General features: G+C 38.1%; 1 protein-coding gene across 2 annotated transcripts; it reads left to right on the top strand.

The window, feature by feature from the left end:
- Positions 1–482: 482 nt before the first annotated feature.
- On the top strand, positions 483–27258 carry BMAL1 (basic helix-loop-helix ARNT like 1). 2 transcript variants are annotated; one of them, XM_059826008.1, is made up of 19 exons: positions 545–578; positions 1276–1423; positions 4495–4515; positions 5539–5577; positions 5906–5947; positions 6913–7070; positions 8506–8585; positions 9603–9695; positions 10609–10726; positions 12907–13056; positions 14433–14679; positions 19078–19184; positions 19522–19672; positions 20277–20379; position 20933; positions 22288–22396; positions 24192–24285; positions 25944–26046; positions 26670–27258. In XM_059826008.1, exons 2-19 carry the CDS (start codon positions 1284–1286, stop codon positions 26828–26830), a joined length of 1917 nt encoding a protein of 638 aa, XP_059681991.1. In that variant the 5' UTR covers positions 545–578; positions 1276–1283; the 3' UTR covers positions 26831–27258. The 2 variants fall into 2 exon arrangements, with proteins under 2 accessions (XP_009817682.1, XP_059681991.1); XM_009819380.2 differs by lacking the exon at position 20933 and having other exon boundaries at positions 483–578; positions 20277–20365.

Here is a 27258-nt window from a genome sequence, read left to right as displayed (position 1 = left end):
AGGGAAAATAAAATAGTAAGCCAAGCCCAAACTGTCTTACTGCAATGGCCACTTTGAAAGTGAGGCAGCCAGGAGTGAAGGGTGAGTCTGTCTTTTGCACTAACAGCAGTTTGACTCATTCTGGTAGCATCTGACAACAAATGTGTTTTGATCTGATCATTGCTTGTGAGCAGAGGGGTTCTGTGTGAAGACCAAAGAATGATAAGCAGGGCCCAAAAGGAAGTGATGCTGAAGAGATTCCTTCTGTTCCAAAGCTTGGTCCATTGGAGATGCACATCCCAACCTGTAACCCTTTTGATGATGGATAAAGCTTCTGCACTTTGAGGAAATTAAAATTTGATCCTTGAGTAGAAAACATCTATTTGCTGTTGTAAACTGTGTCTAAAACAATTGTTCTGAAAAAAAACTTGGTTTGAAAGTGTTTTTTAAGCTTGCTATTTTTCTTCTCATTCAGGTTTTTGAAAGTACTTGACTAACAGAATATGAGGCATGGAAGAGTTTTAAGGTAATCAACTCCTTCAGACTGACCATCATCATCTTTCCCCAGGTTGATCTAGGCTTCCAAGACAGGCTTTCAGGTAAAAACTGTTCTCTTTCCCAGTTAATGCCATTTAATAATAAATAAGCTTTTCACAGGATTTCTTCCAACAGTATAATTATTTGCAGTCTAGAGGGTTAAAATGTGTGTGTTTGTACCTTTAACTAGTCTTCTTAAACTATCATTGGGTTATTAGGTTTTTTCTTTGTGGGGTCTGCTGTGGTGGCGGTGTTTGTTTAGCCTGATTTTTCTATGGAAATCTTCTGAATTCCATTCCATGAAACTCAGTGGAATTAGAACTCTCAAAGCTTATGAACTTTGATAATATGATTTTCAAATGGAGAGACACACTAAAACTAGTGTTCCCAGTCAGCAAAAGACAGACAGAACTTACCCTTTATTTATGTTAGGTAGAAGCAGTTGGCTGGCCAGTTAACATAAGAGTAAGCCTGGTTTAGTTGAAGATCACTCTGACAATTCTACAAAAACAATTGTGTTAAGTAATGCATTTTGAGAATGGTCATGGTTTGTATGCAATATTCAATACACCAGTAGCTGGAAAAGGAGAAATTGCCTATTATCTGTTTTATGGCAAAAGGAAATAATAGAATTGTGATTTTTGCAGTTTTTAATAATACTAAGTTTGAGATTTGGGTTTTTTTGGTTAAAAATATGTAAGTTTCTGCTTCTGTTAATGCAGAAGATTTTTTGGTTTTGTTTTGTTTTTTCAATGTTAGACAATCCAATGGCAGACCAAAGGATGGACATATCTTCTACAATCAGTGACTTTATGTCACCAGACCCTGCTGACTTGATCTCCAGTTCCCTTAGCACTTCAGGAATGGATTGTAATAGGAAAAGAAAGGGAAGCTCTACCGATTATCAGTAAGTTGGATTTCTCTTAATTTAACACTGCTAAAAAGAGGTCGTAACACAACAATACAATGGGGAAGATGATCAAAATATTTATAGCAGTTTTTAAATAACCTTTTCTTGACAACCTGTTGTAAAGTTTTTAATAAAGAAAAAGGCTACTATGCCCTAAAAGGAAAGTTCATTGTTTAATAATAAAAATAAAGTCTTCATCTCAGTGCAGCTAGAATTGAGGGCTGTCAAATGGGGTAAGGCTGAGAAAAGAAACCTGCGGCTGATGGGGAGGGAAATTAATGTACAGTGTGAAGGTTGATTGTATTGACCATTTACATAGGAAATAGAATGACCAGCGGGAGGGAGGGTAATAAATTCATTAAAAAGCAGAAGCAAAACTGGGAATAGTTCCTTTTCTTCACCTATTTTTTGCCTTTTTAGTCACTTCCTGTCAGTGTGCTGCTAATCTTTGGCTGACGAAGCTATTTTGGTCTCCCCGTTGAGTATGAATCTGAGTAGTGTCTGGTTTGTGGCAGTAGATCTGCCTTTCATGTAATCAGCTGATTTAATCTTGTGTTGGTCCTTGACTGTAGGCTATTATTCCTGACAAAATAAAACCGGTTTCTTCTGAATCAGTGGCAGAATGAGGTTTTGTTTCAAGAAAGCTGCTTCTCTTTAAGGGAAGCTTGCTAATAACAGTGCTCAGAAGCGCTGTCCAAGCCATAGCTTTTGTCTTGGGGCATATATAGAAATATAGAAAGAAATAGATAGAAAAGAATATAGAAAGAAATAGAAAGAAATCACACCAACTCTGCTTTAGAATAGTGAAGGTTGTGGTAAAGTTTATCAATTTCCAAACATGTAACTTCTGCACTAGGTACACCTAGACAAACCTACTTACTCTCAGTCACTGTGCAAACCTCCTATGTATTGTAACTTTGCAAAGTCTAGCTGCAGGGTAACTCGTGAATGGGTCCCATCTGTTATTAATACAGCTACGTAGTCCATTTTTACGTAACTTAGCACAAATTTTATCATTGTGGGCCTTTGGACTGTTGGCAGTTCTTTTTAGAGGGAGGGGTAGAATTTTTAATCTGTGCTAAGCATGACAATTAAGTTTCCCTGTGCATAGGACTTCTTTTTAGGAGAACTTATGTGCAAAACGTCAAGTACTGTTTAAGGACTACAAACATACGGCATAAGTACCTTCTCTAATACGCATTTAGTCTTCCTGAAAAGTACATGACTCCCTCTAGTTGAATTGACTACCACAAAATTCAGTGAACATCCTCAATCTTACCAACTTCCTCTTCTCTAGAAAGGATTACTCCATCTTTATTCTTCTGGGTAGGAAGCATTGCTCAAGTCCTCTTTTCCAAAAGACAGCTTGCTCTTGTAAGTTATAATTCTGCCCTTTAGGTTGTGTGTGCATTTTATTAAATATGTGAAAACACTGTTTCCTTGAATCCTAAGTAAAATAAGTTTACAACAGCTGTCATCATACCACAGTTCATGTTGTGTTGCAAAGGAAATGGTGGCTAGTAAATATTCCTATTTTAAAATAGAACTTAAGGTAGACTTCCTTGATCCCTCTTTCTATATGTATGTATCAGTAATTGTTGTTCAGAAATGCTACTGTTCAGCTTTTGCTGCCTGTTAACAATGTATTTTTTTGCATAAATTGTCTGAGTGTCCAGTTTTATGCTTCATTTACCAGTGAAGTCAGGGAATAAGGAAGGAAGAACCTGACTGTTTTAGCGTGGTTCTTCATTCACCTCTCAAGTACAAGCAAGCATATTGATCAGCTGCACTTTTAGTTCTCCACGCCAGCTTCTTTTCAATTCTTTCTCCTGCCACTCCTCCAAGAAAATTCCTGTCCGACCTATTGCTGTCACTTTAGCAAAGGTTGTCTGTTCTCCACTATGGTCTGTTTTAGCCAAATCTGGAATCCAAGCCTTCATGCATAGGTCTATAAACACTTAATTTCTTTTCTTGGGAGTAATGTTTTCATTTAAGATCACATGTGATACGAAAACAAACTATCCTGAAGCATTTGTAACTTACCTTGTACCTCTTTTAGATTTTGCTTTCTGTTTTTTTCTAAGGCTAAAATGAGTTTTGTCACAACAGGCATCCTGTAGCTAAATGTGGCATCACAAGTGGAAAAGTGATGCCTCATTTCTGTTTAAGTCCTGTTCTTGACCTGCACGCTATTTCTTTGTGAGCATCAGAAGTGCTTTGAGCCATTGAGTAAGACAGTAGCTCAAATGTGCAAATTGAGAGATGAAGAAAACCTTTGGCATTATTTAAAACTTTTTAAAAAAATAATCACAAAGATAATTGATTTAAAAGTGCAATGAATAATATATGAAGACTACCATGTTTATTTTTAAAAAGGCTAATCTCCAATGTTGAACAGGAATAACTGGTATGTTAATGGCTAATATGAGAAGTCTTTTCCCAAGGGCCTTACAAAACATAGCCTCTTAATATGTTAAAACTCAGTGGTATTTCAGATCACTTTACGGTCTTGAAGTGATGCCAGCAGTTAGCTTGCATGTAGAAATTCTGTTTAATTTCCTTATGATAAAGTCTGTATAAAGTTCAGAATTGGGACTTTGTACTGACTAAAAGAAAATGTTCATCTGTCCTGCTAAGCAGAATCAAAAACTGAGAAACTTGGGATACATTTTTTTAATTATTTTTTTTCTCTGGCCTTAGAGTCCTCTGAAATCCCATGTATCTAACCACAAGGGCAACACGCATAAAGCACAGATCTTTCATTTCTGAAGATGAAACAATATCTCAGTGATTTGCATAACATAATTTAGGTTAGTTGTTTTACTAGTTTTTCACATTAAGTGTAATGAACTATGCTATCTCTTCTTAAAAAGCAGAATTATTCTTTCAGAAAGTAGATTAATTTGAACAAGCTTGTCTTCTTAGAGTATGTTCACTGCTATTGTCTTGTTTTCATTGTGCATTTCATTTCAAATAGAATATAAATTAGCTTGAGAATTTCAAGAGAAAGTGTAAGATGCTATCCTTATTTCCTATATATGGTGTACTTTATTTTTCTTTCTTTTCAGACTTGATGGCTTTCCTTTTGAGTAAGTATAAATATTTTAATAATTAGTTTCACCTGAAAAAAGATGTTTGGTGTTTTTCCATGGCTTTCCCTCCCCTTTACTGAAAATTTGCAGGTAAAAATGAAACCAGAATAAGCCAGGCTTTAGAGTGTCCATTTAAGCATGGTTGTACAGATTTGCATATATGAAAGCATTCTCTTCCTAATTCTTTTGTCTAACAGCACTGTAGTCTTAGGTATTCAACGTTTTTCACCAGATACGGCTATGAAAACTTACATTTTCCTCTCCTACTTATTTCTGTACATATGGTTACAATATTAAAATGTAATAAGGAGGATCCTTTTTATTCTTCATGCCTCCTTCCTTACATTTTTTTCATGTCGAGACCAAAGTAAGCCATGTATCTACACTGAAAGTTGTACTAATTTACAGTGTGCCTGGTTAGTTTCATACAGTCTCTCATTCTGTCCATGCATTTGGCCATTTCCAATGGTTTGTTGGTTTAGAATACTACCATCTCCTACTCCAAAATCAACTACCATAGGGCACACTAAAGTGTAGAACACACAGGCATCTGCACAAAGTAGTTCAGGGCAATTTGTGGATTTTATGCTAAGCACTTTGATAACTGCTTCTGGTCAAACTTTTAACTATAGCAAATGCAGTTTAGTAGCCCTATTTCTGATGAAGGCCATGAAAAAATCTGCTTTGATATGTCCTTTTTCCTCCCCCCCTCTAGTTAACTGAAAAACATTTTTATAACAGATGATATCTTTGAACTGCAGCATGTTTTACTGTCAAACACATCAAACTGTGCCATTTTGTTAGCTCTGAAGGAGACATAACTAATTTAAGAAAATGTTTTAATATTATAAAAACCACATAGCTTCTTTAGTCCTTCCAGGTTCTTGCTTTTATATTCTTATTTTTGTATTTAGGATTTAAAGATGACAGGAATACTTTATTCTAATTTTATGATAGTTTGATAATAGTTTTGCTAATCCTGCTTAATTTGTGATATATTGCATTATTCTGTTTCTGCAGGGAAGGTATGGATACAGATAAAGATGACCAACATGGAAGGTACTATTGATACAGTCACTAAAATGTTAGTGCCACAGTAATGACATAGGATCCTGTGTGTAGATACCTGTTTTCAGTGTCACTGTGGTCAGGTGTCCCAAATTGTTTCATTGCTAGGACAAAGGCTTAAGATTGTTGAACAAATTAAAACAGAGAAACAAAAAAACCCAACAGTTTGAGCCACAGTATTATAAATAATGATATTTTCTGAAGAAAGGTTAAATAAATATTCAAATTTTTAAAAAAGTTATTTTAATGAGGGTCAGTAGGTAAGATGCATTACAAGAATTGTTTTCAACACTAACTTTGTGATACCATTTCTTAACAGATTGGAGTATACAGACCAACAAGGCAGAATAAAAAATGCAAGGTAATACTCTGAACAAATATATTGAAAACAATTGGTCTCTTGCCTTTTGCCATATATGAAATATTTGCATGTGTTTCTTATACTAAAAGTCTTTTTTTCTAGCTCTGACCTTCTCTTATTTTTCCATATCTTTGCACTGTTAACATTTTTCATGTATAAACTGCATGTAGTTTTGTGAAAATGCTAACTTGGTAGGTAATTTGGTTTGAGTCACTTCTGTTAATACTGACATTGAAATTAAAGTCTGTATATGTTACTGATAATGTTACATTCTTAATCTTCTTTCAAATTCAATAGTGGGTTGTAAAAGTTTTAACAGTGACTCTTTAATATGGGAAAATATAAGACAAAAAATAACTTAGTGTTTATCATTTTTCCTGGTTAGGAAGAGTTTAGTTCAGACGTATCCCAAATACTTCAAATGGAAAGTGGTAGGATGAGTAGAAGACTTTTATATTGACAAAGCAAAAGGTAGTTTTAAATATGTAGTACATTCATATAGTATACTGATTACAAATTCTGAATTGAATGCTTTATTCAATATTTATATACACTGGAATTTGCTTATCTGTGACCTTTATGATTCTGGGTATGTTTCAGTGTACCTGGTAAGAACAAAGTGTTATACAGCAGTAGAAATCTCTAGATAATTTTGTACTGTTCAGTGGATTGTTTCAGAACTGAGGATTTGGTGTACTGTATGGCCAACATTATATGTGTTTTCTGGTAAATTAAAGCCATGTGCCGCAGCCTTGCCTGTTGCTTATAACTGTTACTCACCCAAATAATGAACATACAATACCTGAAGAATTCTGTATGTGGATGTGCTTTTCATGAGGATAAGAGGGTAACAATTATCAGGAGATTATTTTTGTGGTTTTGATATACTGGATTTGGGGATTTTTTTTTAATATGATTTATTTTCTCATGCTTTTCTGTTTTTCCTCACCACCTTACTTGTTTAGGGAGGCTCATAGTCAAATTGAAAAAAGGCGTAGAGATAAAATGAACAGTTTTATAGATGAACTGGCATCTTTGGTACCAACGTGCAACGCTATGTCTCGAAAGCTAGATAAACTCACTGTATTGAGAATGGCTGTCCAGCATATGAAAACATTACGTGGTAAGTTGATTGGGGGTGGAGGGGGGGTGGACAGGACAGGATTGGAGGAGGATGGCAAAACGGGGGTCCCCAAAGCCATACATTTTCTCTCTCTTTCTTGCCCTTTTGCCAAAAATGAGTAGGTTCATACATTTTGGGAGGATTTCTCCCCTTTTCTTAGCATTTGATGCTGTGTGTTCATTTATAGCTTACTGGTTCATGGTCCGATATCCTGATCCGACTGGGAAATTCTTGGGTGAGAAAAGAAGAGTTTTCCATCCTCTGACCTGATTGATCACTGTCAGGAGATTCAACAAAAACAAGGCAGCTGAGGCAGGTGGGGGGAGGGAACAAAGGGCTTAAGTGGCAGCGCGCAGCTGAAACGTGTGTAGTACTGAGCAGTGCTCTTAAGCAGGCAATGTGCAAAACTTTTTGGATAGAGAGGTTAGATTTTAGGTGTGAGCAATATTCCTACAGAACTTCTGAGGTTTTGTGTTCATACCTTTAGCTCTGTGTGGAAGAATGGAGAGTACTTTGAAAATACAATTTTAGTCTTTTTAACCAGTTTCTGTTACCAGCACCTAAAGGGAAACACGTGGGTTTGGAAGAGTTGAGGTTACTGCAAATTTCTGTATGTCCTAAAGCTTCATATAAGAGTGAATCTGTGCTTGGGTACAATCAGTGATAATGGGGAAAGCTTAAGCCTTCAAGAAATATACCCCTGAGAAAAGATAGTGATGCAGCTAATTTAAAGAAAGAGTCACTGTTCTAGTTTCTAGGAGACCTGGTGTCTTCCAATCATCTTTATCCTAGTATTTTTGAAACATTTAACTTTTTCTGCCCCTATCACTTGTTAGGTTAGTGCTTCATAGCACTTCAGTGAGTACTAATTTGACTCTTTTTTTTTGCCTTTATGAGGGGAATAGAATGACAAGAATTACTCTCTAACAGATAGCTGCCTCATTTGTTGCTAATTTTGGGCTTTTGGTGGTGGTGTTTTTTTCTTTGGCATGGAGTGAGAGAACTGATTTGTAAGTTCCTAACTGATCATCTGTTTACATGACCTTGTCATGTTTTACTAAGTTATAAAGATAAGAAGTAATTTGAAGGTTTTTATGCTTTAATGTCTTGTTTTTCATTTCTAATTCTGAGAACAGACTATAAATCAAGCACAACATTTGGGTGAAAAAAATATGTTGAGAAACACTTTTATATCTCAGAAGGCATATAATTTGCATTACTGTGTAATGCAGTATTTGTGTTTTAGCAAAAAAGCTTCATCCTTTTTTGAGTTAATACCAACAGAGCTCATGTTGATAGTAAACCAAAAAGCAACTTTCATTTTAAAGAACACCTGCAATGAATAACAGTATAAGAAGGAGCCAAAGGAAAATTGTTCATTTAAGTGTGTATGGTTAAGTTTGTGATATGGGGATTGTTTGTTTGTTTTCTTTAGGTGCTACAAACCCATATACAGAAGCAAACTATAAGCCTGCTTTTCTATCAGATGATGAATTAAAACATCTTATTCTCAGGGTATGTTTCAGCTTTTAATTAAGAGGTATTAATGGCTGTGAGTATAACTCTCCCAAAGCAAAACACCAGTATTTTTCTGCCTTATATTGCAGCTTAAGTATGTTCTGATTATGGAGGATAATGTAGAAACCTGCAAGACTACTGCGTAAAGTCAATGGGTTTTAACGATGACTAGCATTTCTTAATTTAAGCACAAAGATTTAAGAGGGAGATCTGAGGAAACTCTGATATTTTGATGGTTACCATCAGAATCTTCAGTTATTTCATGGAATGAACCAAAATTACATAAATTGTTTTCTTGCAGACTTTCTACCATGGGCTACCTTGACATGATTTTCAGCATACAGTGATATAACGAACACCTTTTTTTGAGGTCACTGATGTAACATGACTTAGTGTGTTTGGCTGCTTGCTGTATACTACTTTTATAGTGTGGAGAGTATATATCACTTGTCAATAGTTAAGCTCGTCTAGTAGCTTGTGTAATTTGTGAAGCACTGCAGTGTCCAGATGCAGCATATGCAGAATTTAATTTCTGTAGCATTGTGACTCTAAAGCTGTGAAATTAGGGCCTAATCTTGCATGCTTGTATGTGACTGAAAAAGAGTACTATTGAAATGGGAATTACTTGCCTATAGGCACATAAATAACTATCCAGGTTATGTTTGGTTTCTAAAAGAGGAACTATGGAATAAATACAGTTAAAATAATATTTTAATTTGAAGGCATTATTAAACATAATCATAATATTATTGGACAAGACATAGATTCTTTCTTCCCATACAAGTGATATTTAAATTCTCGGCATGATGCCCAGAATGATGCCAACAGTGTTTGCAGATGCAAAAAAACCCCTTTATTGTAATTTCTTATCTTGCCTGTTGACTCAGTTATCTCTAAATGTTAAGACAGCTCTCCTAGTGTAGAAATTCAACTGTATACAGAGTGGTTTTACATGTTATAATGATGCAATGAGGATGTATAACCGAGTAATTTACTCCCCCCCACTCCAATTAGGCAGCAGATGGATTTCTTTTTGTTGTGGGCTGTGACAGAGGGAAGATACTATTTGTTTCAGAATCTGTCTTCAAGATCCTCAACTACAGTCAGGTATTCTTTTCCATTTTAAGTAATGTTAGGCCTTAAATTATTTGAAAGCTTTTTTATGATTATGTGTTTATATGGAGGGTTATTTATGTGATTAGTCTGTCTTGAAAGCTGACATTTGTTGCAAAGAAAGAGCTTTTCTCTGCCATGTCATTAGAGAAGATTGTTTCTGGTCTCCATTCAAACTAAGGAGGTGAAAAGGAACTAACTTTACTTCACTGATTGATGTATTCTGATCAGGGATTTACCCTCAGGCTTGTAAAAGTGTTATCTAATTGGGAGTGTAAGGAAATATTGAAAAATCAATCTAAGGTTCTTCCAATAGCTTCATGTGAATTTTTTCAACTTTGTGTTCTTTCTGTCGGTTCTGGTTTTGCTAGCATACTTACTAATGGAAACTGGGAAGCAATTATACCAAAGCCAGGTTTTCAGTATGTGCTTAACGTGAGGCTTAACATATTCTTCATTCTTCCTGTCATCTGTCCTCCTTACCAAATTTAAAAACTGTATTAGCTTCAAAAGTTTTCCTCAGCCAGCCTTTAGTTACATATATATACAAAATACCCACTCATCATGTAAATACTGAAAGAGAACATTTGCAATTATGATTTTTTCCTTCAAATCTGTAACGAATGAAGTGAGACTGAAGGTAAACCAGAATGTTTGTTGGTGGTCGATTGAGCATGCTATTTCTGCAAAACTCTTCCTGAAAATAATGAAATAAATTACTATGTAGTGTCCTCATAACTTCAAAATATACAGAGAAAACATACCTTCCATTAAATCCTGGATTTCAGCTGTTTGCTGCTCCTTGGTTAGATCTATACATAAAAGGATTGTTTATAATGGATACTAAAATTGGAAAAATAAACCGAACAATTATCTTAATTTTTGACTGAATATTCAATCTCTACAGAATGATTTGATTGGTCAAAGTTTATTTGATTACCTTCATCCTAAAGACATTGCCAAAGTGAAGGAGCAGCTCTCTTCTTCTGACACTGCGCCACGAGAAAGGCTTATAGATGCAAAAAGTAAGTATTACCACCTTTTTCAAAAGTGTCATGTAGCCTGAATATTTGCCTAATATCAAAAGTGTGTGCGTGGCGTGCTGTTTGGGTTGTGTGTCATGCCAAGGAAGTTTTAGTTTAGAGTGGAGGGGTGCGGGGGAAGGAAAAAAAAAACCCAAAACAGATACCTGAATGTAGAAGCTAGTGAGTTTGGCATGCACTGCAGTATAGATGCATTAGTTTAACTGGCTTCACCTGTGAGGTATCCTATCTTTTCCAGGCATCAAATGTTTAATTTTTCCCATTGAAGTATATGGTGTAATCTGTCATTGTCAGTGGTCAGAATACACTTAGTATTATTTTTGTTATACTTAGCTGTCAGTCAAGATACAGGAATTTATTTATTTATTTATTCCTTATTTATTACTGCCACTTCCATCAATGACCTAACCTTTCTCTTACAAGGTTTTTAACTTGGTCCTTGGAATAATTTCCTACTATGTCTCTTAGCTCTATGCCACTCTCGTGTTTTAAAGTAGTTCTGTATCTGTGCTGCTTTTGAGGTGAGTGGGTGTTTAATTCACTCTCATAACAGGAGTCTGCACTGCTTGAGTAGAAGCTGGTATCTTACAACTGCAGATTTCCAGATCATTAAGTCTCATGCTTGTCAGAAGCAGAAATCTCTAGGATCTCATCTCAAAGAAGCCACCTTTCACCAGAAACTGAAGCTGAGAGAGATCATTCCAGGGCCGTAAGCCTAGAGGCTCCAGCTGGATCAACTGAAGTTTTTCTGGCTCTTGTTTTTTTTTTCTGGTTGTCAAGCATGTATATCCAGCGCTAACTCCTTTTTTGTATGCCTCTGACAAAGTTAGGGCAAAAATAAATGCTAAGAATTACAGTCTTCCCATCTGCTATGATAGACTGATTGGTAGAATTTCAAGGACTCATATTCTTAAGAGTGCTAGTATGTATGTATGTATGTATTTTTGTGTTGGCATGAGTGACTCAGACACAGCTTGTACTCTCACCACTGAACAGCAGTTTAGAGTGCATGTGGTGCAGCACAGTCTGACCTCCTTGAGGTGACCTCACTCAATTCTAATTTTAAGGGAGGCACCCTTTACACTAAAACATTGGCATCATTGTTTTCATCCTTAAGTTAAAAGCCTACAGGGCCGTAGCAGTTTTTGTACATGTTTATAGCTGTTTGTTTATACATATCCCATGCAGAAATGGTTGAAGTGGATAGCTGTGGAAAAGTTGGTATGTGATTTAAATCCTCCATCAGCTCTTGGAGCATTGTCCCCTGGAGCTCCAGCTGCATTGCTGGCATTGCTGATACCTGTGCTCCTCATGCATGCCAGGCATCTTCCTGGAGCTCTGTTTGTACCAGCACTCTGCTGTTGGCTCCCAGAGTTGATGTGTTTTGGTACTGTATTTCTCCAGTTACTTGCCACAGAAAAGAATCTAAGAATCTCTGGCAAGAATATGGTAAAGGTCAGGACTTACTGTAATGGCATGTTCATATGCACTTATTTCTTTGAGGCTAGAGACTTCCTACACATAACTGGAGATCTTGGGGATTTGCAATCCCTGTGTAGGTCACTGCTGCCTTTTTTCCCCCCTTCTATCAGAACAGTGGAAAAATCTGATGTTTAGGAACAGTTGAGGTGGACCTGGAATGTCACTGGGCCTCTTCTGCTCTATGCGTGCGTATGTGCTCTCTGGGAGGGTGTTGTGATAGGAAAGTCTTCCAGTCTGAAGGGTCATGGGCCTATTGAGTGACTATATGTATGAAGTACTGCTTTGGTTATGGGTAAATAATACCCCTCTATTTTTAATCGGTTGATTGGCGTTCAAAGAAATCACAACATTTATTGAAAAAACTTGTGTGGATTTTTACAATCTTTTGCTAATCTTTGCATTTAGAACCCTGTGTTCTCAAGCTTGTGTCGATGTTTTCACGCTGGGAAGTGTCATCAGAAGTTCTAATGTTGATATGGTCAGTTGAGTCTTGCACATATTCACTTACATGAAAAGCTCCAAAATAGGACTGCTGCTTCTGAAGAAGGATGTAAAAGGACTTCTGTGCAAATCCCAGCAAAGTTGAAACATCATACAGTTGGGTTGTATGATGTAATCGTTTGTATGGTTAACTTTTTACCTGACAAAGGTGGCTTCCTCACTTCCTCTGTTTGCTACAGCTGGACTCCCAGTTAAAACTGATATAACACCTGGGCCATCACGACTATGTTCTGGAGCAAGACGGTCCTTCTTTTGTAGGATGAAGTGCAATAGACCTTCAGTGAAAGTAGAAGACAAGGATTTTCCTTCAACCTGTTCAAAGAAGAAAGGTAACAATTATGCATTTTATTATCACATGTAATGGCTATCAGGCTTTTTTAAATACAGTTTCTCATTTGTAGTAGTTAAATTTTTTACAATTATTGAACACTGTCAATGTTTCTTATTAAGATATTGAACTATGTCTAGGTCTGCTACTTCTTCATACTCCTCCCCACGCACGTGCCCCCCCACCCCGCCCCCAGTAGCTCTTACACGCTCTGTTAGCAGAGAAGAGAATTTGGCTTTATTGAAATTTTTGCAGGCAGTTTGTGCTGACAGTTCTGGTGTGGTTATTGCATCTTTTTCAGACGTTGATCATATCACATTCAGTCTTGACTTTCTAGCCAATGTGCCCAACAAAGGGGAGCTCTTACCCATTCTATTCTCTGTCCCATATTTGACAAGTGATATTTGGATGGATAACCAACTTAAATAATTAGTTTGTCCTGAGTTCCTCTGGTACATTCTGGGTACTGGAAACATAGCATTTCTACACCAGAAGTATTTGGTCATAACATCAAAGTTGGTAATGTTTTTTTCCTCTGCAGGGTATTATCCTAGACATGTTGGAATATATATTTAGTCCAAATTTGAAAGTCTCTTCTTTGAGTACTTTGGTTAATATATTTGGTATTAGTTAGTGGAAAGTGTCAGGTGGAGAACAAAAGGCAACTTCAGTGTTTTGTCTCTGGATGTGACAGCTGTACTCCCTGCTAGGTTCAGACACAGCTTCAATCTTGGATCGTGCTTTAGTGCTCATCCCTGAGGAAACCAGTCTGTGCAGTTAGGCATAAGCCTTTTACTCTGCCTCTCTATGAAAGTCATCTTCCTTGCAGTTTTAAGGCCTGCTCAGTGCTGAGGAATAGGAGTTCTCCTTTCAGATCCCCCACTGTATTACTTGTCATTGTGAATCTTTGTCCTCACCCCTCTGTACAGCTATCCCCTGTACACCCCAAACAGTGTCTATTCTGCCAAACAAATTGTTCCAGTTTTTTGTAGGAGTCTGATGTTAAGTTGAAAAAGTCATCTTATTTATTTATTAATACAGTAATTTCTTCAAACAATCCTTCAGATTATTTGCATCCTCTGCTGAAATAATAAAATGTGATGCGATTTCTACTTAAAAAGTGACCTTGGTCTGAACTATGTGGTGTTTCAGTGTGAACAATGGTTTTGCAAAGATAAATTGTTTACTGAACTATCTCGGATTAGCTGCATTGAAGCAGGAGTGCTGAAAAATCCCTTAGTGAACTGTATTCCAAATTTCCTGGATAAGAGAGGAGATGCATGATTAGCAGAACTGAGATTAAGTTCTCCAAAGCAATATCCATGACCTAACTGCTTTCTTGGTTTTTGTTTTGCTTTTTTTCTTTTCTTTTTACAGCAGACCGCAAAAGCTTTTGCACTATTCATAGTACAGGATATTTAAAAAGCTGGCCACCAACAAAAATGGGACTAGATGAAGATAATGAACCAGATAACGAGGGTTGTAATTTAAGCTGTCTTGTTGCAATTGGACGGCTGCATCCTCATGTAGTACCACAGCCAGTCAACGGTGAGATCAGAGTGAAACCTACAGAATATGTTTCTCGACATGCAATAGATGGGAAATTTGTTTTTGTAGATCAGAGGTAAGACTGCTTGTAATAACTTCCACAATAAGTCCCTGTCCAGCACTGCTTTACTGACAGCTTTACTTAAAGCAGTGTAAATACTGTTGAAAAAAGAAATTATTGTTCTTTTCAGCTTTTTACTAAATCCTGACTGCAAGTTATTTTGGTTTTTGAGACCCAGCTCAAAGCCATTACTGTGTATTTAGTCAGTATTACTGATTAAATTAAAAGAAACAAAAAACAAGCATGCCCCCCCCCCAAAAAAAAAAAATATGGTTTACTAGACAGAATAATCCAGGGATCATTTCTGCCCGTTTGTTAAGGGAATATATATATATGTAGTCCTCAGAAGAATATGCTGTCTTGCTTTTAAACTGGACTTTATAATTACTACCTCTTCATTGGTTGAAAACTTTTGCAAACACTACGCAGTTAAGTTATTGCACGGGCTGCATTAGGCTTTGATAGCATATATGTTTATTTAACTATATACTTGGACACATTCTGCTATATTAATACTTCTGTTGGTGATCTTTTGTATTTATAAGAAAGAAGCTTTTCATAAGCTTTGCTTCATGGAAAAGGTTTGAGAACTTGTACCAATGAGATATCTTCTTTCAAATATCAATTTTATTTATTATCTAAAAGGCTAATTCTTACCTCTTTCAAAAGAAGTTGTTTGAATTTTGTTAAATAGCCGAGACACGTGACCTGCGTCTTCCTTCAAAATAACTGGCATCATCAACAGAAAAAGGATGGTCCAAGGATGTTAATGGAGAGGTTACGTCGGGTTGGTTGGAGAGGGCTTGTTTGTTTCCCTTCCTTGTCAAGCTGGGTTGAGACTGCCTAGATGAGGCTGCTTCAGGTTGCCTGTGGCTTAGGCTCAGTTACTTGCAATGTGAAGCTCCAACTTTGCCAGAATCTGCCTGCTGGAATTTGTTTCAGGGGTGTGTCTGGTGTGTCCACTGATTTTGAGTGGACTTAGAGAGGTAATAGAGCTAATAGTCTTGACAGGAAGTGTGCAGTAAGGAGAATCTCTTTTTTTAGTGTTACCTATCTGGTTGAGGTGGTTGGGTTTTTCGGTTTTGGGGGGTTTGGTGCGGGTGTTGCAGTTTGGTGGGGTTTTTTTTGTTAGGTTGTTTTTTGGTTTTCATTTGATAGAAAGCTTTTTGAAACACCAGCTCTTCTGCAGCAGTGCTTAGAGCTCGTGGTCACTCTGGAAGCTATGAGAGCATTCATAGCCGCCTTGTTGCTCAGAAAGTGTGCCATTCTGTCATGCCAAAGTATGGTGGTTTATGAACGAGTTTTATTTTCAAAAGATCAGATGTATTCCCCTGATTGATAATTTTGAAGTGTTTCTAAAATAGTAGGACTCACAAAATGTTGACCCATTGATTTTAAACACATATGCTCTTATTTAGTTGTTTTCCAGCTGTTTTTTACAGACCTTGGAATGTGTATACTACTTCAAAGAGCTCTTTGAAAGGGAATTTTTGAGAAGTAAGCCTCATCTGTAGGCTTAAACTTGGCATCCTATGATCTGTGCTTCCACCAGAGAATATTTAGGCACCTGTAAAAGTTGAAAACTATTAGTTTATTTCTACATTGGGTTGTTGTTTTTTTCATATAGACTTGCATGGTTCCTTAGCCGTTTGCCCAAGGGAATATGGGAAAGAAACACTTCTTAAACTCTCTATGACCCTAACTTTTTGTCCTTATGGGTTGCCTGGTCTCTGGAGAAGAATTGCTACAGATGAGGTACTAACTAGCTGGGCTACCACAGTCAGAGAACTACGTAACAGTTCACTGTCAAAATGGCAGGCTGCACTGAACAGATGAGAACCGTCCCACCTCTTACTTTCTCACTACTTTTAATGACTCTGGGTGGTGAATTTGAGAGTAAGATTAAGTTTAGTATATATGCAGATGACGTCATATACAGCTTCAGAATTCAAAGTTGCCTTGTTAAGTTGGAGAAGCAAGCTAAAGAGAAATAAAGGATGAAATTCAAGAAGGGCAAGAACAATTTCCTTCCTAGCCTAATAGACTACGGTCAGATCTTGAATCAATGAAGTCTTTTGACATCTGCTGTAATTTGGTGCATCTTCTTTCCAAAAAGCCTGTTTATCCTGCTATGAAAATAAGTTTAAAAGGCTGGACAAGTTGCTTGCGGATGCACATACTGGTTTTTACCCACCTATGTCAGGTTTTCCACCATAGCAGTGCTGTTAAGACTTGGTTACGTCAGTTCTTGGAAAGATACTGGAATAAAGTTGACTTGGTTCCTGGCTCTTCCTTTTTAAAGATAGACTCTATGTTTTGCTGCTTTGTGATTCTCCACAGGCTCTCAAGATAACTCATCAAAGCAGTCTTGGGGCTGTCAGCAGGTTAAGTGTTCTGGAATAAGGTTCACCAGACAAAAGCCAGTTTGAAAAGTTCTCTCATGAATACTTGTAATGTTTCCTTCTCCAAGGCTGAGGTCTTAGAGTTCCCTGTCAATGAGGGCTTCAGGTGTAAGCCAGATGGTTGGTGCTGAATGCTTTTAGTGTGTGTGCGTGTAAAATACAAAAATGCCCTGCATTTGAATACTATGGTTTTTGTCAGTGGCACTTCATTTTTTGTGCTTCAATGCTTTTCCTGCTGTTCTTATTCATAGTTATTAGTATGTACTAATTCCTGTATTTTATAATACTTCATTTGGGCTTTTTTGAGATTGTAGAAAAGGTGATGGATCTAGCTAGGTTTGTTCCTTATTACCCTTGCTATTTAATTTGCATTGGAATAGTTTGGAATTATGAATCTTATACTGATTTCTTCAAGGAACTATCATTTTTCCTTCAGAAAACTTTCTTCTAAGAAATGTACAAAATCAAAGTTCACTGTAGTTCACTAGTTTTGTTTGCTCTCTGTTCTTCTAGTCAGGATCTCAGACTCTTGACCTGGAGTCATTTAGCCATGCTACTTTCTATCCTGATGTTCTTAAGCAGTTTCTCTAGGGCTCCTGCAGATTTGATTCTGACAGTGTTCTCTATCTTCTAAATAAAATGGTGCGCATTTCAGGGTCTTCCTGGATGGCTTCTTCCGCTTTGTTCCTTTCTCAACTGTTTCTTCCTTCACCAGGAAGTCTTAGAATGAGTTCTCGGGTCGTGGCTGTGTTCTGTGCACCATGGTAGCAGTAATGTACTGTCCCTCCCCGATACCCTCAAAAGTCTATCTTATGCTGTCTTCTGAGGGCTGGAGGCAAGCGTGCACATCCCTAATGTGCAAGGTGACAGCAATTCTCCCACGCCCCCATCTGTTATTTTTCATCTTGGTATTCTGTGTTAGATGAGTTAACCTAATAAAGTTGTTACAGCTTCTAAATCATTAGCAACTCAAGAAATAATTCTTGTCATCTTGTTTTAACATACCAGATCTCTAGGGTGCTTAGCATACTGGCTCACTATAGATTCTTCCAGGTCAAGAATGACCCTTTCACCTTGTGTTAGGCTGTTGTGTAGCTCGTTGTGCTTACCTGCAGTGTTGCTTTGCCTTTTCCTCTTGAACTTAGTTTAAAGCTTGGGTTACCAAATTGATGCAAAAAGCCTTTGTTTCCTAGTTTCTTGAGATGTCCTCCATCCTTGCCAACACCTCCTTGAACACTACTTGAGAGCCAGATCAAGAATCCATGTCTTTCCCATGTTGCAGATTGCAAGTGTATTTCATTCCAAAGTTTTCTGATGAGGAAGAAAATGAGTTGACTTTGTGGCTGGTTCTGATGAAATAAAAAGTTGGTTTATTTACTTCTTGCTCCTGTCCGATTTAAAATAGAGACACATAGTAGGTCTCTTAGTGCTTATTCAGGAAATTCTGTTTGTTAACCTTTCTTTTTTATGGGTGTGGGTGCAGGGCTTGGTGGGGTGGTTTTTTGTCCCACTCTTAAGGCTTGTGACTTGAGGGGAGAAAATGCTCCTGAAACACTTGTTATGCTACAATTTGGCCTCTGTGCAGCAGCAGCACTGCGGCTACACATAGGAACACAGTAGTTCTTCTAACCTTTGATGTCTATTTTTCAATGACATTTTATGCAGAGAGCTTTGTATTATCTTGTGGCTGCTACAAGGCAGCTTTATTCGGGTTTAAATTCTCAAAATTGCAATACACCTCCAAAGTTATTTAGAAAGTTTTACACCCCGTCCAGTGGTGATAAGTTAAATATAATACCTGAGGGCTATTGGTGTTATGTACTTTTTAAAGTACCTGAGAATTAAAAAGAGTATTCTTAATGAATTTTTTTGCCTTCTAAGCTGAAAATACCTTTCCACATTACTTGAGCCTTACCCAACTTCAGTGTGAGTGTTAGTAATCTGTCACTAATACTTCAACTTGAAATTAATTTTTTTCTTATATTTTTTTCCTCTACTTCCCTTCCCCAAGGGCAACAGCCATTCTGGCATACTTACCCCAGGAACTTCTAGGTACTTCATGTTATGAGTATTTTCATCAAGATGATATAGGACATCTTGCAGAATGTCATAGACAAGGTAAAATTATCAATAATTCAGTAAAGAAGTTTTTACAAAATATTGGGAACAATTGTGTATTAAGAAAAGCAAACAAACTTTAAAAGATTTGGATACCTCTCTGTTTGCAAGTGCTTTAGTTCAGAACATTGTGTTGTGTGTGCCAGACAATATGGTCATCTTAGACTGCCATGGATTTTTAGTGAATATTTGAGGCTCAGGTTGGGTGAGGGGGGATGGCTGCAGAAATAGCAGGGGTGAAGGGAGGAATTAACTGAGATTTCCCTGATAAGGGCTCTGCTTATGTAGTCATGGTGCCTGTTTGACACAAGGTTACTTGCTTTCTGTCTGTCTTTAGTTTTGCAGACAAGAGAAAAAATTACAACTAACTGCTACAAGTTTAAAATAAAAGATGGCTCTTTTATTACATTGCGGAGTCGCTGGTTCAGTTTCATGAACCCTTGGACCAAAGAAGTAGAATACATTGTCTCAACAAATACAGTTGTTTCGTAAGTATTTTTCTCTTAGCAGATGCATGTAAATGCTGATTGCTTTGCCCTGTTTTCAGATGAGATTTGACCTAAATATGTGAACATCTTCTATATCACAAGAAGTGTCTTCTCCAGATAGCACCCAGAACTGCATACCTGGGGAGAGGGGAATTGGTTTAATAATCACAGTAGTTTAATAACTGTTTATTTAAACCTGCAGAAAGATAAATATTTTTTTTCTTTGGGAAAACCAGGGGTTCCCATCTTCGTAGGGACTCAGGGGAAATGCATTTCTCTGCTTATGTAGGAACTTCCCCCTTCCTTTTCTTTTTCCTTGAGAGTTCTGTACAGGTGCAGTGACTTTGCAGTAGAATAAGTGCTGTAGAGGAATTCTGTTATGAGAGAAGCTGTTTGGCTTCTGCATTGCACACTTGGAGTTGTAACATGGTGTTTTATTTCTGTCGTTAATCTAGCCTTGGTGTCAGTCACAGCGCTTCTTTCACAGAGGTGATAGTGACTGACAAACTACTTAAACCCTGAAGCATGCCATTCTGACACATGGCAGAGTGACTGTTTCACAGGGTTTTCTATCACTGATTCTTCTAATTCTTGAAATCCACAGCACCAACGTACTTGATAGTGGAGACGCAGCCTTTCCACAGCTTGCGGCTTCTCCACACAGCATGGACAGTGTGCTTCAGGCTGGAGAAGGTAACTACTGTATTGTGAGGAAATCGCAGGCAGTCATGCGTTGTTAGCAGCTAATCTTGCATGCACAAATTTGCTGCACTCTTGCATTAAGAATTTGTTAATATCCTAAAGAAAAATAAGTTTTAGGGCGAAAAAGTACTAATGCAGTTCTTGCCCTGTTGACCTTAAGTACCAACTTTGGACGTAAGCTGGTCAAAGAGAAGTGGATGAGCCAGTTAAAAGAAACAAGTATAAACAGTGTTAGAGGAGTGACATAGAGGAGCAATGTTTGCCTTCATGCATGGCGCTATTTGTACATCGTCCCAGAGTGAATTCATGTTCTGTGGTCAGTGCAGATGACTACTCAGGGGGTGAATGGATCATAAATATAGTTTGGCCATTTGGCTTATTGCCCCTCACCTGCCCTTGATTTGACTGACTTTTTGTCAAGACACGAAGACTGTCCTCTGGTAATCATCACGGGCTTGTTATGAATGCTGCAGATCACTGAACCATCTTTTGTAATGGGTGGCATGCAGCATAATGTGGAGCAGAGCTTGATTTAATAATGAAGTGTTACTGGAGCAGGGTGGGAGTGAGACAGAATAGAAGGATGCAGTGACAGCCCGTGGATGAGAGACAGGGAAAGAAAGATGGTGATAATACTGAGATGATTTCCAAAGAGCTGGGAACCATTGCTTTTAGAGACCCTATTTACTAGATACTACTTTTAGCAGCTATGCTTCTACAGCTGTAGAGCAAGGATATTGTACGTGTCTGGAATTACTTCATAAGTTGTAGACAGTACACTAAGGAGAACAGTGCAAGACTTCAGCAAAGCTGGGCTTCTCAGTTATCTCTGTTCTGAAAAATGTGGTTCAGTAAGTGAAACTATGGAGGAGGAAGGGTAGCAAAGCATGGGACGGCTGACAGTGGTAGGAAGAGAAGCTGCCAGGTAGGCATGATGGTTAGTAATTGAATGTAGAGTAACGGCAGTAACGTGGTGTCTGGCCAGAAGAAGAGAATGGAAAAAAATATAGAACAAACTGTTCTATAATAGGATAAGCTTATTCTTACCACAACACAACCTTTTGAAAAGAAAACAGACATATAATATCATCATACTGACAGTTCTTGTCCCCAGAAAAGAAAGTTAATTTAGTGAAGTTTAATTTCAAGGGGTTCTGGCTCTACTAAGGATTTGATGACCTTTTAGGTGAACCTTCTCACCTCCTGATGGGCCTGAGCCGTAGAAACTGAGGGTTGCTATTGTTTCAGTTTCTAAAAGGCGGCAGTTATCCATTATGCATAAGCAATGCTAAGGGCTTTCTTGCCCTTTCAGTACATGAACTTTTCTTTGCTATGCCTTGGAGTATATCGGGTTCCTTCCTGACTACCTCTTAAGTGTTCTGCAAGCATTAAATCACATTAAAGTAAGAGCGAGCTTCCAGCTGTTCAGACCTATCTTTTTCCTCCATTCTTAGATACTTGCAGTTACCTACAGGGGGTTTATTTATGTTCATCAGGTAACTTGGGCTTATCCCGTATTGAATGGAATATGTGCTGGCAAGTTCTTCACACAAAGCAAAGGACAAATGTGTTTGGAGATGAGCCTATTCGGGCACAGAATGAAGCGTGTCTGACAAGCTATTCTTTACCAACTCTGGACAAGGGGTACTACCAGATGCTTGAAACAGCCAGGTTCTGATAAGAGTCAGGATACATTTTGTACCTGCTGGCGCAGAGGGATGAGTAAGAGACATAGCATAGCTCAGTGCAAGTCAGAGCTGGCCATACATTTGAAGGTACTCACCAGTTGGTGGAATTGTAAATAAATACAGTTCAGAAGGTCCTACAGCTTGTCAAAACACGCCTAAATACAAATGCTTTTTGGAGAAGGTTTGCAAGCTTTTATCTGACCTTAAGGTATCTACTCATTTCAGGTGGCCCAAAAAGGACCCATCCTACTGTGCCTGGAATTCCAGGTGGAACAAGAGCTGGGGCAGGTAAAATAGGGAGGATGATAGCTGAAGAAATCATGGAGATTCACAGGTGAGAGAAAATGGTATGAAGTTAGAGGAAAAACAATATTATTCTTTAAGAGGAAATTAAGGAAGACTTTCTTCAAGCTGAATACAGAATGATACGGTTGTATTTTATAAGTAGACAGCTACAGATACGTATTCAGAATACCTAAGGCAGTCAAAGCCCATGGTGAAAGAATGAAAAAGTTACAGCCTTCCAGCTTTCTACTGTAAAGGACGAATATTGGAACTTTTTTATAATGGTGATAATTACCTGTTTACCAGAAACAGTAGCTAAAAAGAACAGCTAACTAGAAACAACTTCCTTTCCAGACGATTCTTTTTCTGATGACTTAAGGGTGTAAGTGGCACAAACTCCAAATGCCAAAGCTATTGACTACGTGCCGAAAAAGCAATGTTTGTTTTCATGTGATCGCTCAGATGCTTTTAGAGTTGTAAGATATGTACGTTCAGGTTGTGCAATTCTCCCACAGCTCTTTGAGCAAGGACACAATGATGAAGCTAGCTCTGCCTTCCCAGGGGCAGTCTGTCTAAAAGTCAAGATGTGGGTCTCTGGTTTAAACAAGAAGTCTTGATGCACCCTTCAGTAAGGGACTGTAGTAATACATAGCTGTTCCGCAGAACAGCCATCTCATCTCTCTTACCCACTGAAAGTAGCTGCTCACACAGGTATCACTTAATTTCTACTGGCTAACAATCCCCATTCTTCATGAATTTCCTCTTGGGAATTGTTTCCTTCCCTATGAAAGTGATCTAATCCAGCAGATGTTTAGTGGCAGTAATTTAACTATACTGAGCTGCAATACAGGAAAACATTCAGTCCGTTTCCCATAGTTTTGCTTCTGCTGTAGGTCAGAGACTACTTTCATCATTGTTGAAGGGAACAGCAGACCTATCACATAAGGCTTCTTTCCTATCTATAAGAATAGGAAGTGGGGGGGGGGGGGAAAGGCGGGGAGCGGGAAGAAAAAAGCCACACCAAGGCTGAACCAGTACTTTGAAACTTAACCATCCCTTTTAGTAGCTGTAAAACACCTAATTAGCCTCAGTGAGTGTAGTAGTATAGCTTACCACCCATGTTTTCATTTCATTCCAAGACCCTGGGTTAGTTCCAGTCCTTTTTCAGCAGCTGTTACTATTTTCTAAAGCTGCCTTCTGTTCAGCTTTCCCAGGGGAACTCTGCCAAGGATAAGATTCCCATTTCCATTGCTTTTCTCTGTAACTACCCCTCCTCCCTTTAGTCTAGAGATTTGTTGGTTCTACAGTTAATACATTATTCATTAATAAAAAAATTATATTTGATTAAGCTATAGAAAATTGAAGTGAAAAATGCTGCTTTGGACAGTTTAAAAATAATATTAACAATATCAAGTGTCCCGTGTACTTCTGTAGCAGTAGCTCACTTAAGGAGTCTAGGTTACTGTGATGGAGGCAGCTCAAATTCTTAGCTGGATTAAATTGAAGTAAAATACAAAAAATGAGGGTTTCCTCAGTACCCAGGACCTTTTCCTTCTGACTCTGTGAAGGCTGTAGAGGAACAAATAAAGCAGGGGAGGAGGTAAAGCTTGCAGACTGAGCAAGCTGGACAATTCACACACAACTATGTATCTAGCTGCAAATAAAAATGTTGCTACTGCTGATTTGAGTAACACTGAAAAAGCGCAGCAATTAGAAAAAGGTAGTTCATGCTTTTAACACCTTACACCACCTGATAGTAAAGTCAGCATTTGAAACTTCAAGTCTCTGGCACCTGAGTCTCAAAGTTGCTGGTAAATTCATTCCCTGTTTTATCCGTATTTTAGGATAAGAGGATCATCACCTTCTAGCTGCGGTTCAAGTCCACTGAACATTACGAGCACACCACCACCTGACACATCCTCTCCAGGAGGCAAGAAGGTAGGAACAAGCTTTACAAATGGTCTTGTAGCAGTAGTGGCAAGCAACATGAGGTCATGCTTATAAAATTACATGTGGTGTTGAACGTCTCTTAGCTGCTTGGCTGAAAAAGTCTGACAGCAAGTCAAAGTATTCTGGTGTCTGAAATATGTTTACAGTAGTCCCTAAAGTGCAGAGACCAGTAGTTCTTGAACACTGCCAGCTTTTGAAATCCACCGGCTCTTTAGATTTTCACTTTTTTAACAGAGCTGCAAGAAACAGCCCTTCTTATAGCTCTTGATCCTCCAAAAACTCTTTAACACCACATACTGGTGGACTCTGGAAGTGCTATTGTCTGAGCACTGACTGCTCAAATGAATCACAACAGTTTTACTGTACTGCTGTAGCACAAAATATGACAATTAGATGCTTTACTGTGCACTGACAGTTTATTTTTAAATCAATACCATGTACCATGTCTTGTTCTAAGATTGCTTGAGTAGCACTCATGTACCATTACCAACACTTCACCACCTGAACACTTGTACTGGCTGCATTTAAGTCATCTAGTAAATTGCTGCTTATGGTAGTTATATTCAAGGCAAGAACAGCACTTACCCAATTCCTTATTCTGTGCATTCAGACGCTGCCTCAGACTTACTTAACTTTTTCTCCCCGGAAATTATGATGACTATACATAAGAATTGCTTGTACTGGAGCATATAGCTGACAGTAAATATTTCTGTCTCTTCCTGGCTTACTTTGTTCTTGAAATAAAACTTGAAGTTGGAACAAACTGAGTTGTAATTCTAGGAATAGATATTCTTGCTCCTTCCGCCCTACAGTAATTCAACACTGAAATATAGTAAGGGCTACTGTAACAGAATAAAGGAAAATGCACATGGAGAGTTGTGTATTTCTAATAGGGTACCCCCTTGATATTTCTCCTTAGTTCTCCAAGCACAAGGCTGTGCTTGCTAGAAGCACCACAAGCTCCAGCTGATGCTGCCTTCAGAAGGGAGCTCGCAAGTACTTACCTTCCAGTGTACACACACCTGAGCAGTTCAAAACTGTGCTTCAAGTTCAGCTATTCCCTTGCTATTTAAGAATCCCAGAGAAGGTTCTTTGTTTCTGGTGAGCTCTGGTGTATATAGTACCACTGTGCTGCTCTGCACCAACAAATGGTTAGACTTATGATCCAGGAGCAATGCTTAGCTCATGCAGTCTCTCTACCTGGGAGGATTATACTCCTAAAATGAAGGCTCTTAGTTGACAGTACTTTACATGTACTGTATTTGTAAACTCAAAAGCATGCTGTAGTTAGCTGTAATGACTATCACTTGCAGATGGAATACTTACAGAAATCCCCTGAGGACTTTTTCTAGTAGTTTTTTTAGAAGTTACTTTCAGAAGTTTAGCATGTAGTACTGACTTGGTCTCTTCCTTTCTGGTAGTGATATGCTATCCATCTGACATCTGCTTGATGGGCATAATACAGAGGAAGTAGTTCCTAGTACAACTAGTCTGATTAGCTAGCCTTTAGGTGTTGGGAGTTTTTGTTTTGTGGGGTTTTTTTCCGGCAAGTCTGTCTTCCCTATATTAAAAATCCCAATACAGGACAATGTAAGACTTAATGCAGCATTTCGTGCTGGTTTATGGCTTCTATTTTTCCTTTCAAGATCTTGAATGGTGGCACTCCAGACATTTCTTCAGCTGGGTTACTGTCTGGGCAAATCCAAGATAACTCTGGTTATCCGTATTCTGACAACTCCTCTATTCTCGGTAAGTGAAGTCATACACTGACATGCCTCAATACCGACTAAACACAATATAGACAACTGTCACAAGATAATTGTTTTTGGCAATAACTTGCTTTCACCATCTGCAGTCTATAGCTGAGGCATAAAGCCCATAACCTACCACTCTGTTTGCCTAAAGGGGTGGCTACAAGAGTAGCCTGGCAGTCTGTTTTGCTAGCTTACTTCATAGTGTAATTTTTTCTTAGATAGTATTTGGAAGCCTCTCTTCTCTGGCTGAATCAGTGTGAATTAGCTGAACTCCTCACCTGCTTTTTGTGAATGCTTTTAAACAGCTGAAGACAAGAAGAAAGGCTAGGCTGACTCCTAGATGTTGATCTAGACTTATTTTTGAAGTACAGCACAAAGTAGTCCTTATTAGGCATACTGGTCATTGCTGAGGCATGACCTAACCTTTGTACTCTGACACCCAGGTATCAGTGGTAGCCCTGAAACTGTGACAACCTGGATATCAAACAGACTAATATTCCCAAAATAATTCAGCCTGTTCAGATATTCTACTTAAAGTTGTATGGCAAATGCCCATAGCAAGTCAAGTGAACAAAATAAAATGGAACTTCTGACGGCTTACTGTTTTTATGCTTACAGGGGAGAACTCCCATATAGGCATTGATATGATTGACAATGATCAAGGATCAAGCAGCCCTAGCAATGACGAAGCAGCAATGGCAGTAATAATGAGCCTTCTTGAAGCAGATGCAGGTCTTGGTGGCCCTGTAGACTTCAGTGATTTGCCATGGCCCTTGTAAATGATGCACCTGGCTTCAACATCCAAATATCGAAGTGCATTTATTGGTGGAGTTCTACAGTCTGTGAAACTTGTTGGACTGAGAAGCTTTTATGTACAAATTTCATAAAAGCTGTATCAGAATGCAACTCATCCTACCATGTGTAACTTCAGACAAAGTGGAATAACCTGCTACAGTGTTCTGTGTTGATTTGGTTAGCTGTGTATAGCTTGCAATACTTGTATATTTTGGATTCTGTTGTTTGAAATTTTTTTTAAATCACTGTGCAACTCACTGGCATCAGTGGTAGCTTTTATATGCAAATGACCATTTCAGATGTATGGTGTGTTTTTACACTGCAAAACAGTCCCCATGTGGATATTTCTTATACTAATTGTACCATAAAGCTGTTTATTCTTTCTTGTAAGAATCCTTTACTATAAATATTG

Source organism: Gavia stellata, chromosome 17, assembly GCF_030936135.1.
Source record: "Gavia stellata isolate bGavSte3 chromosome 17, bGavSte3.hap2, whole genome shotgun sequence".
Taxonomy (NCBI): Eukaryota; Metazoa; Chordata; class Aves; order Gaviiformes; family Gaviidae; genus Gavia; species Gavia stellata.
The sequence above is the reverse complement of the archived record's forward strand: the minus strand, read 5'-3'. Positions and strand labels throughout refer to the sequence as shown.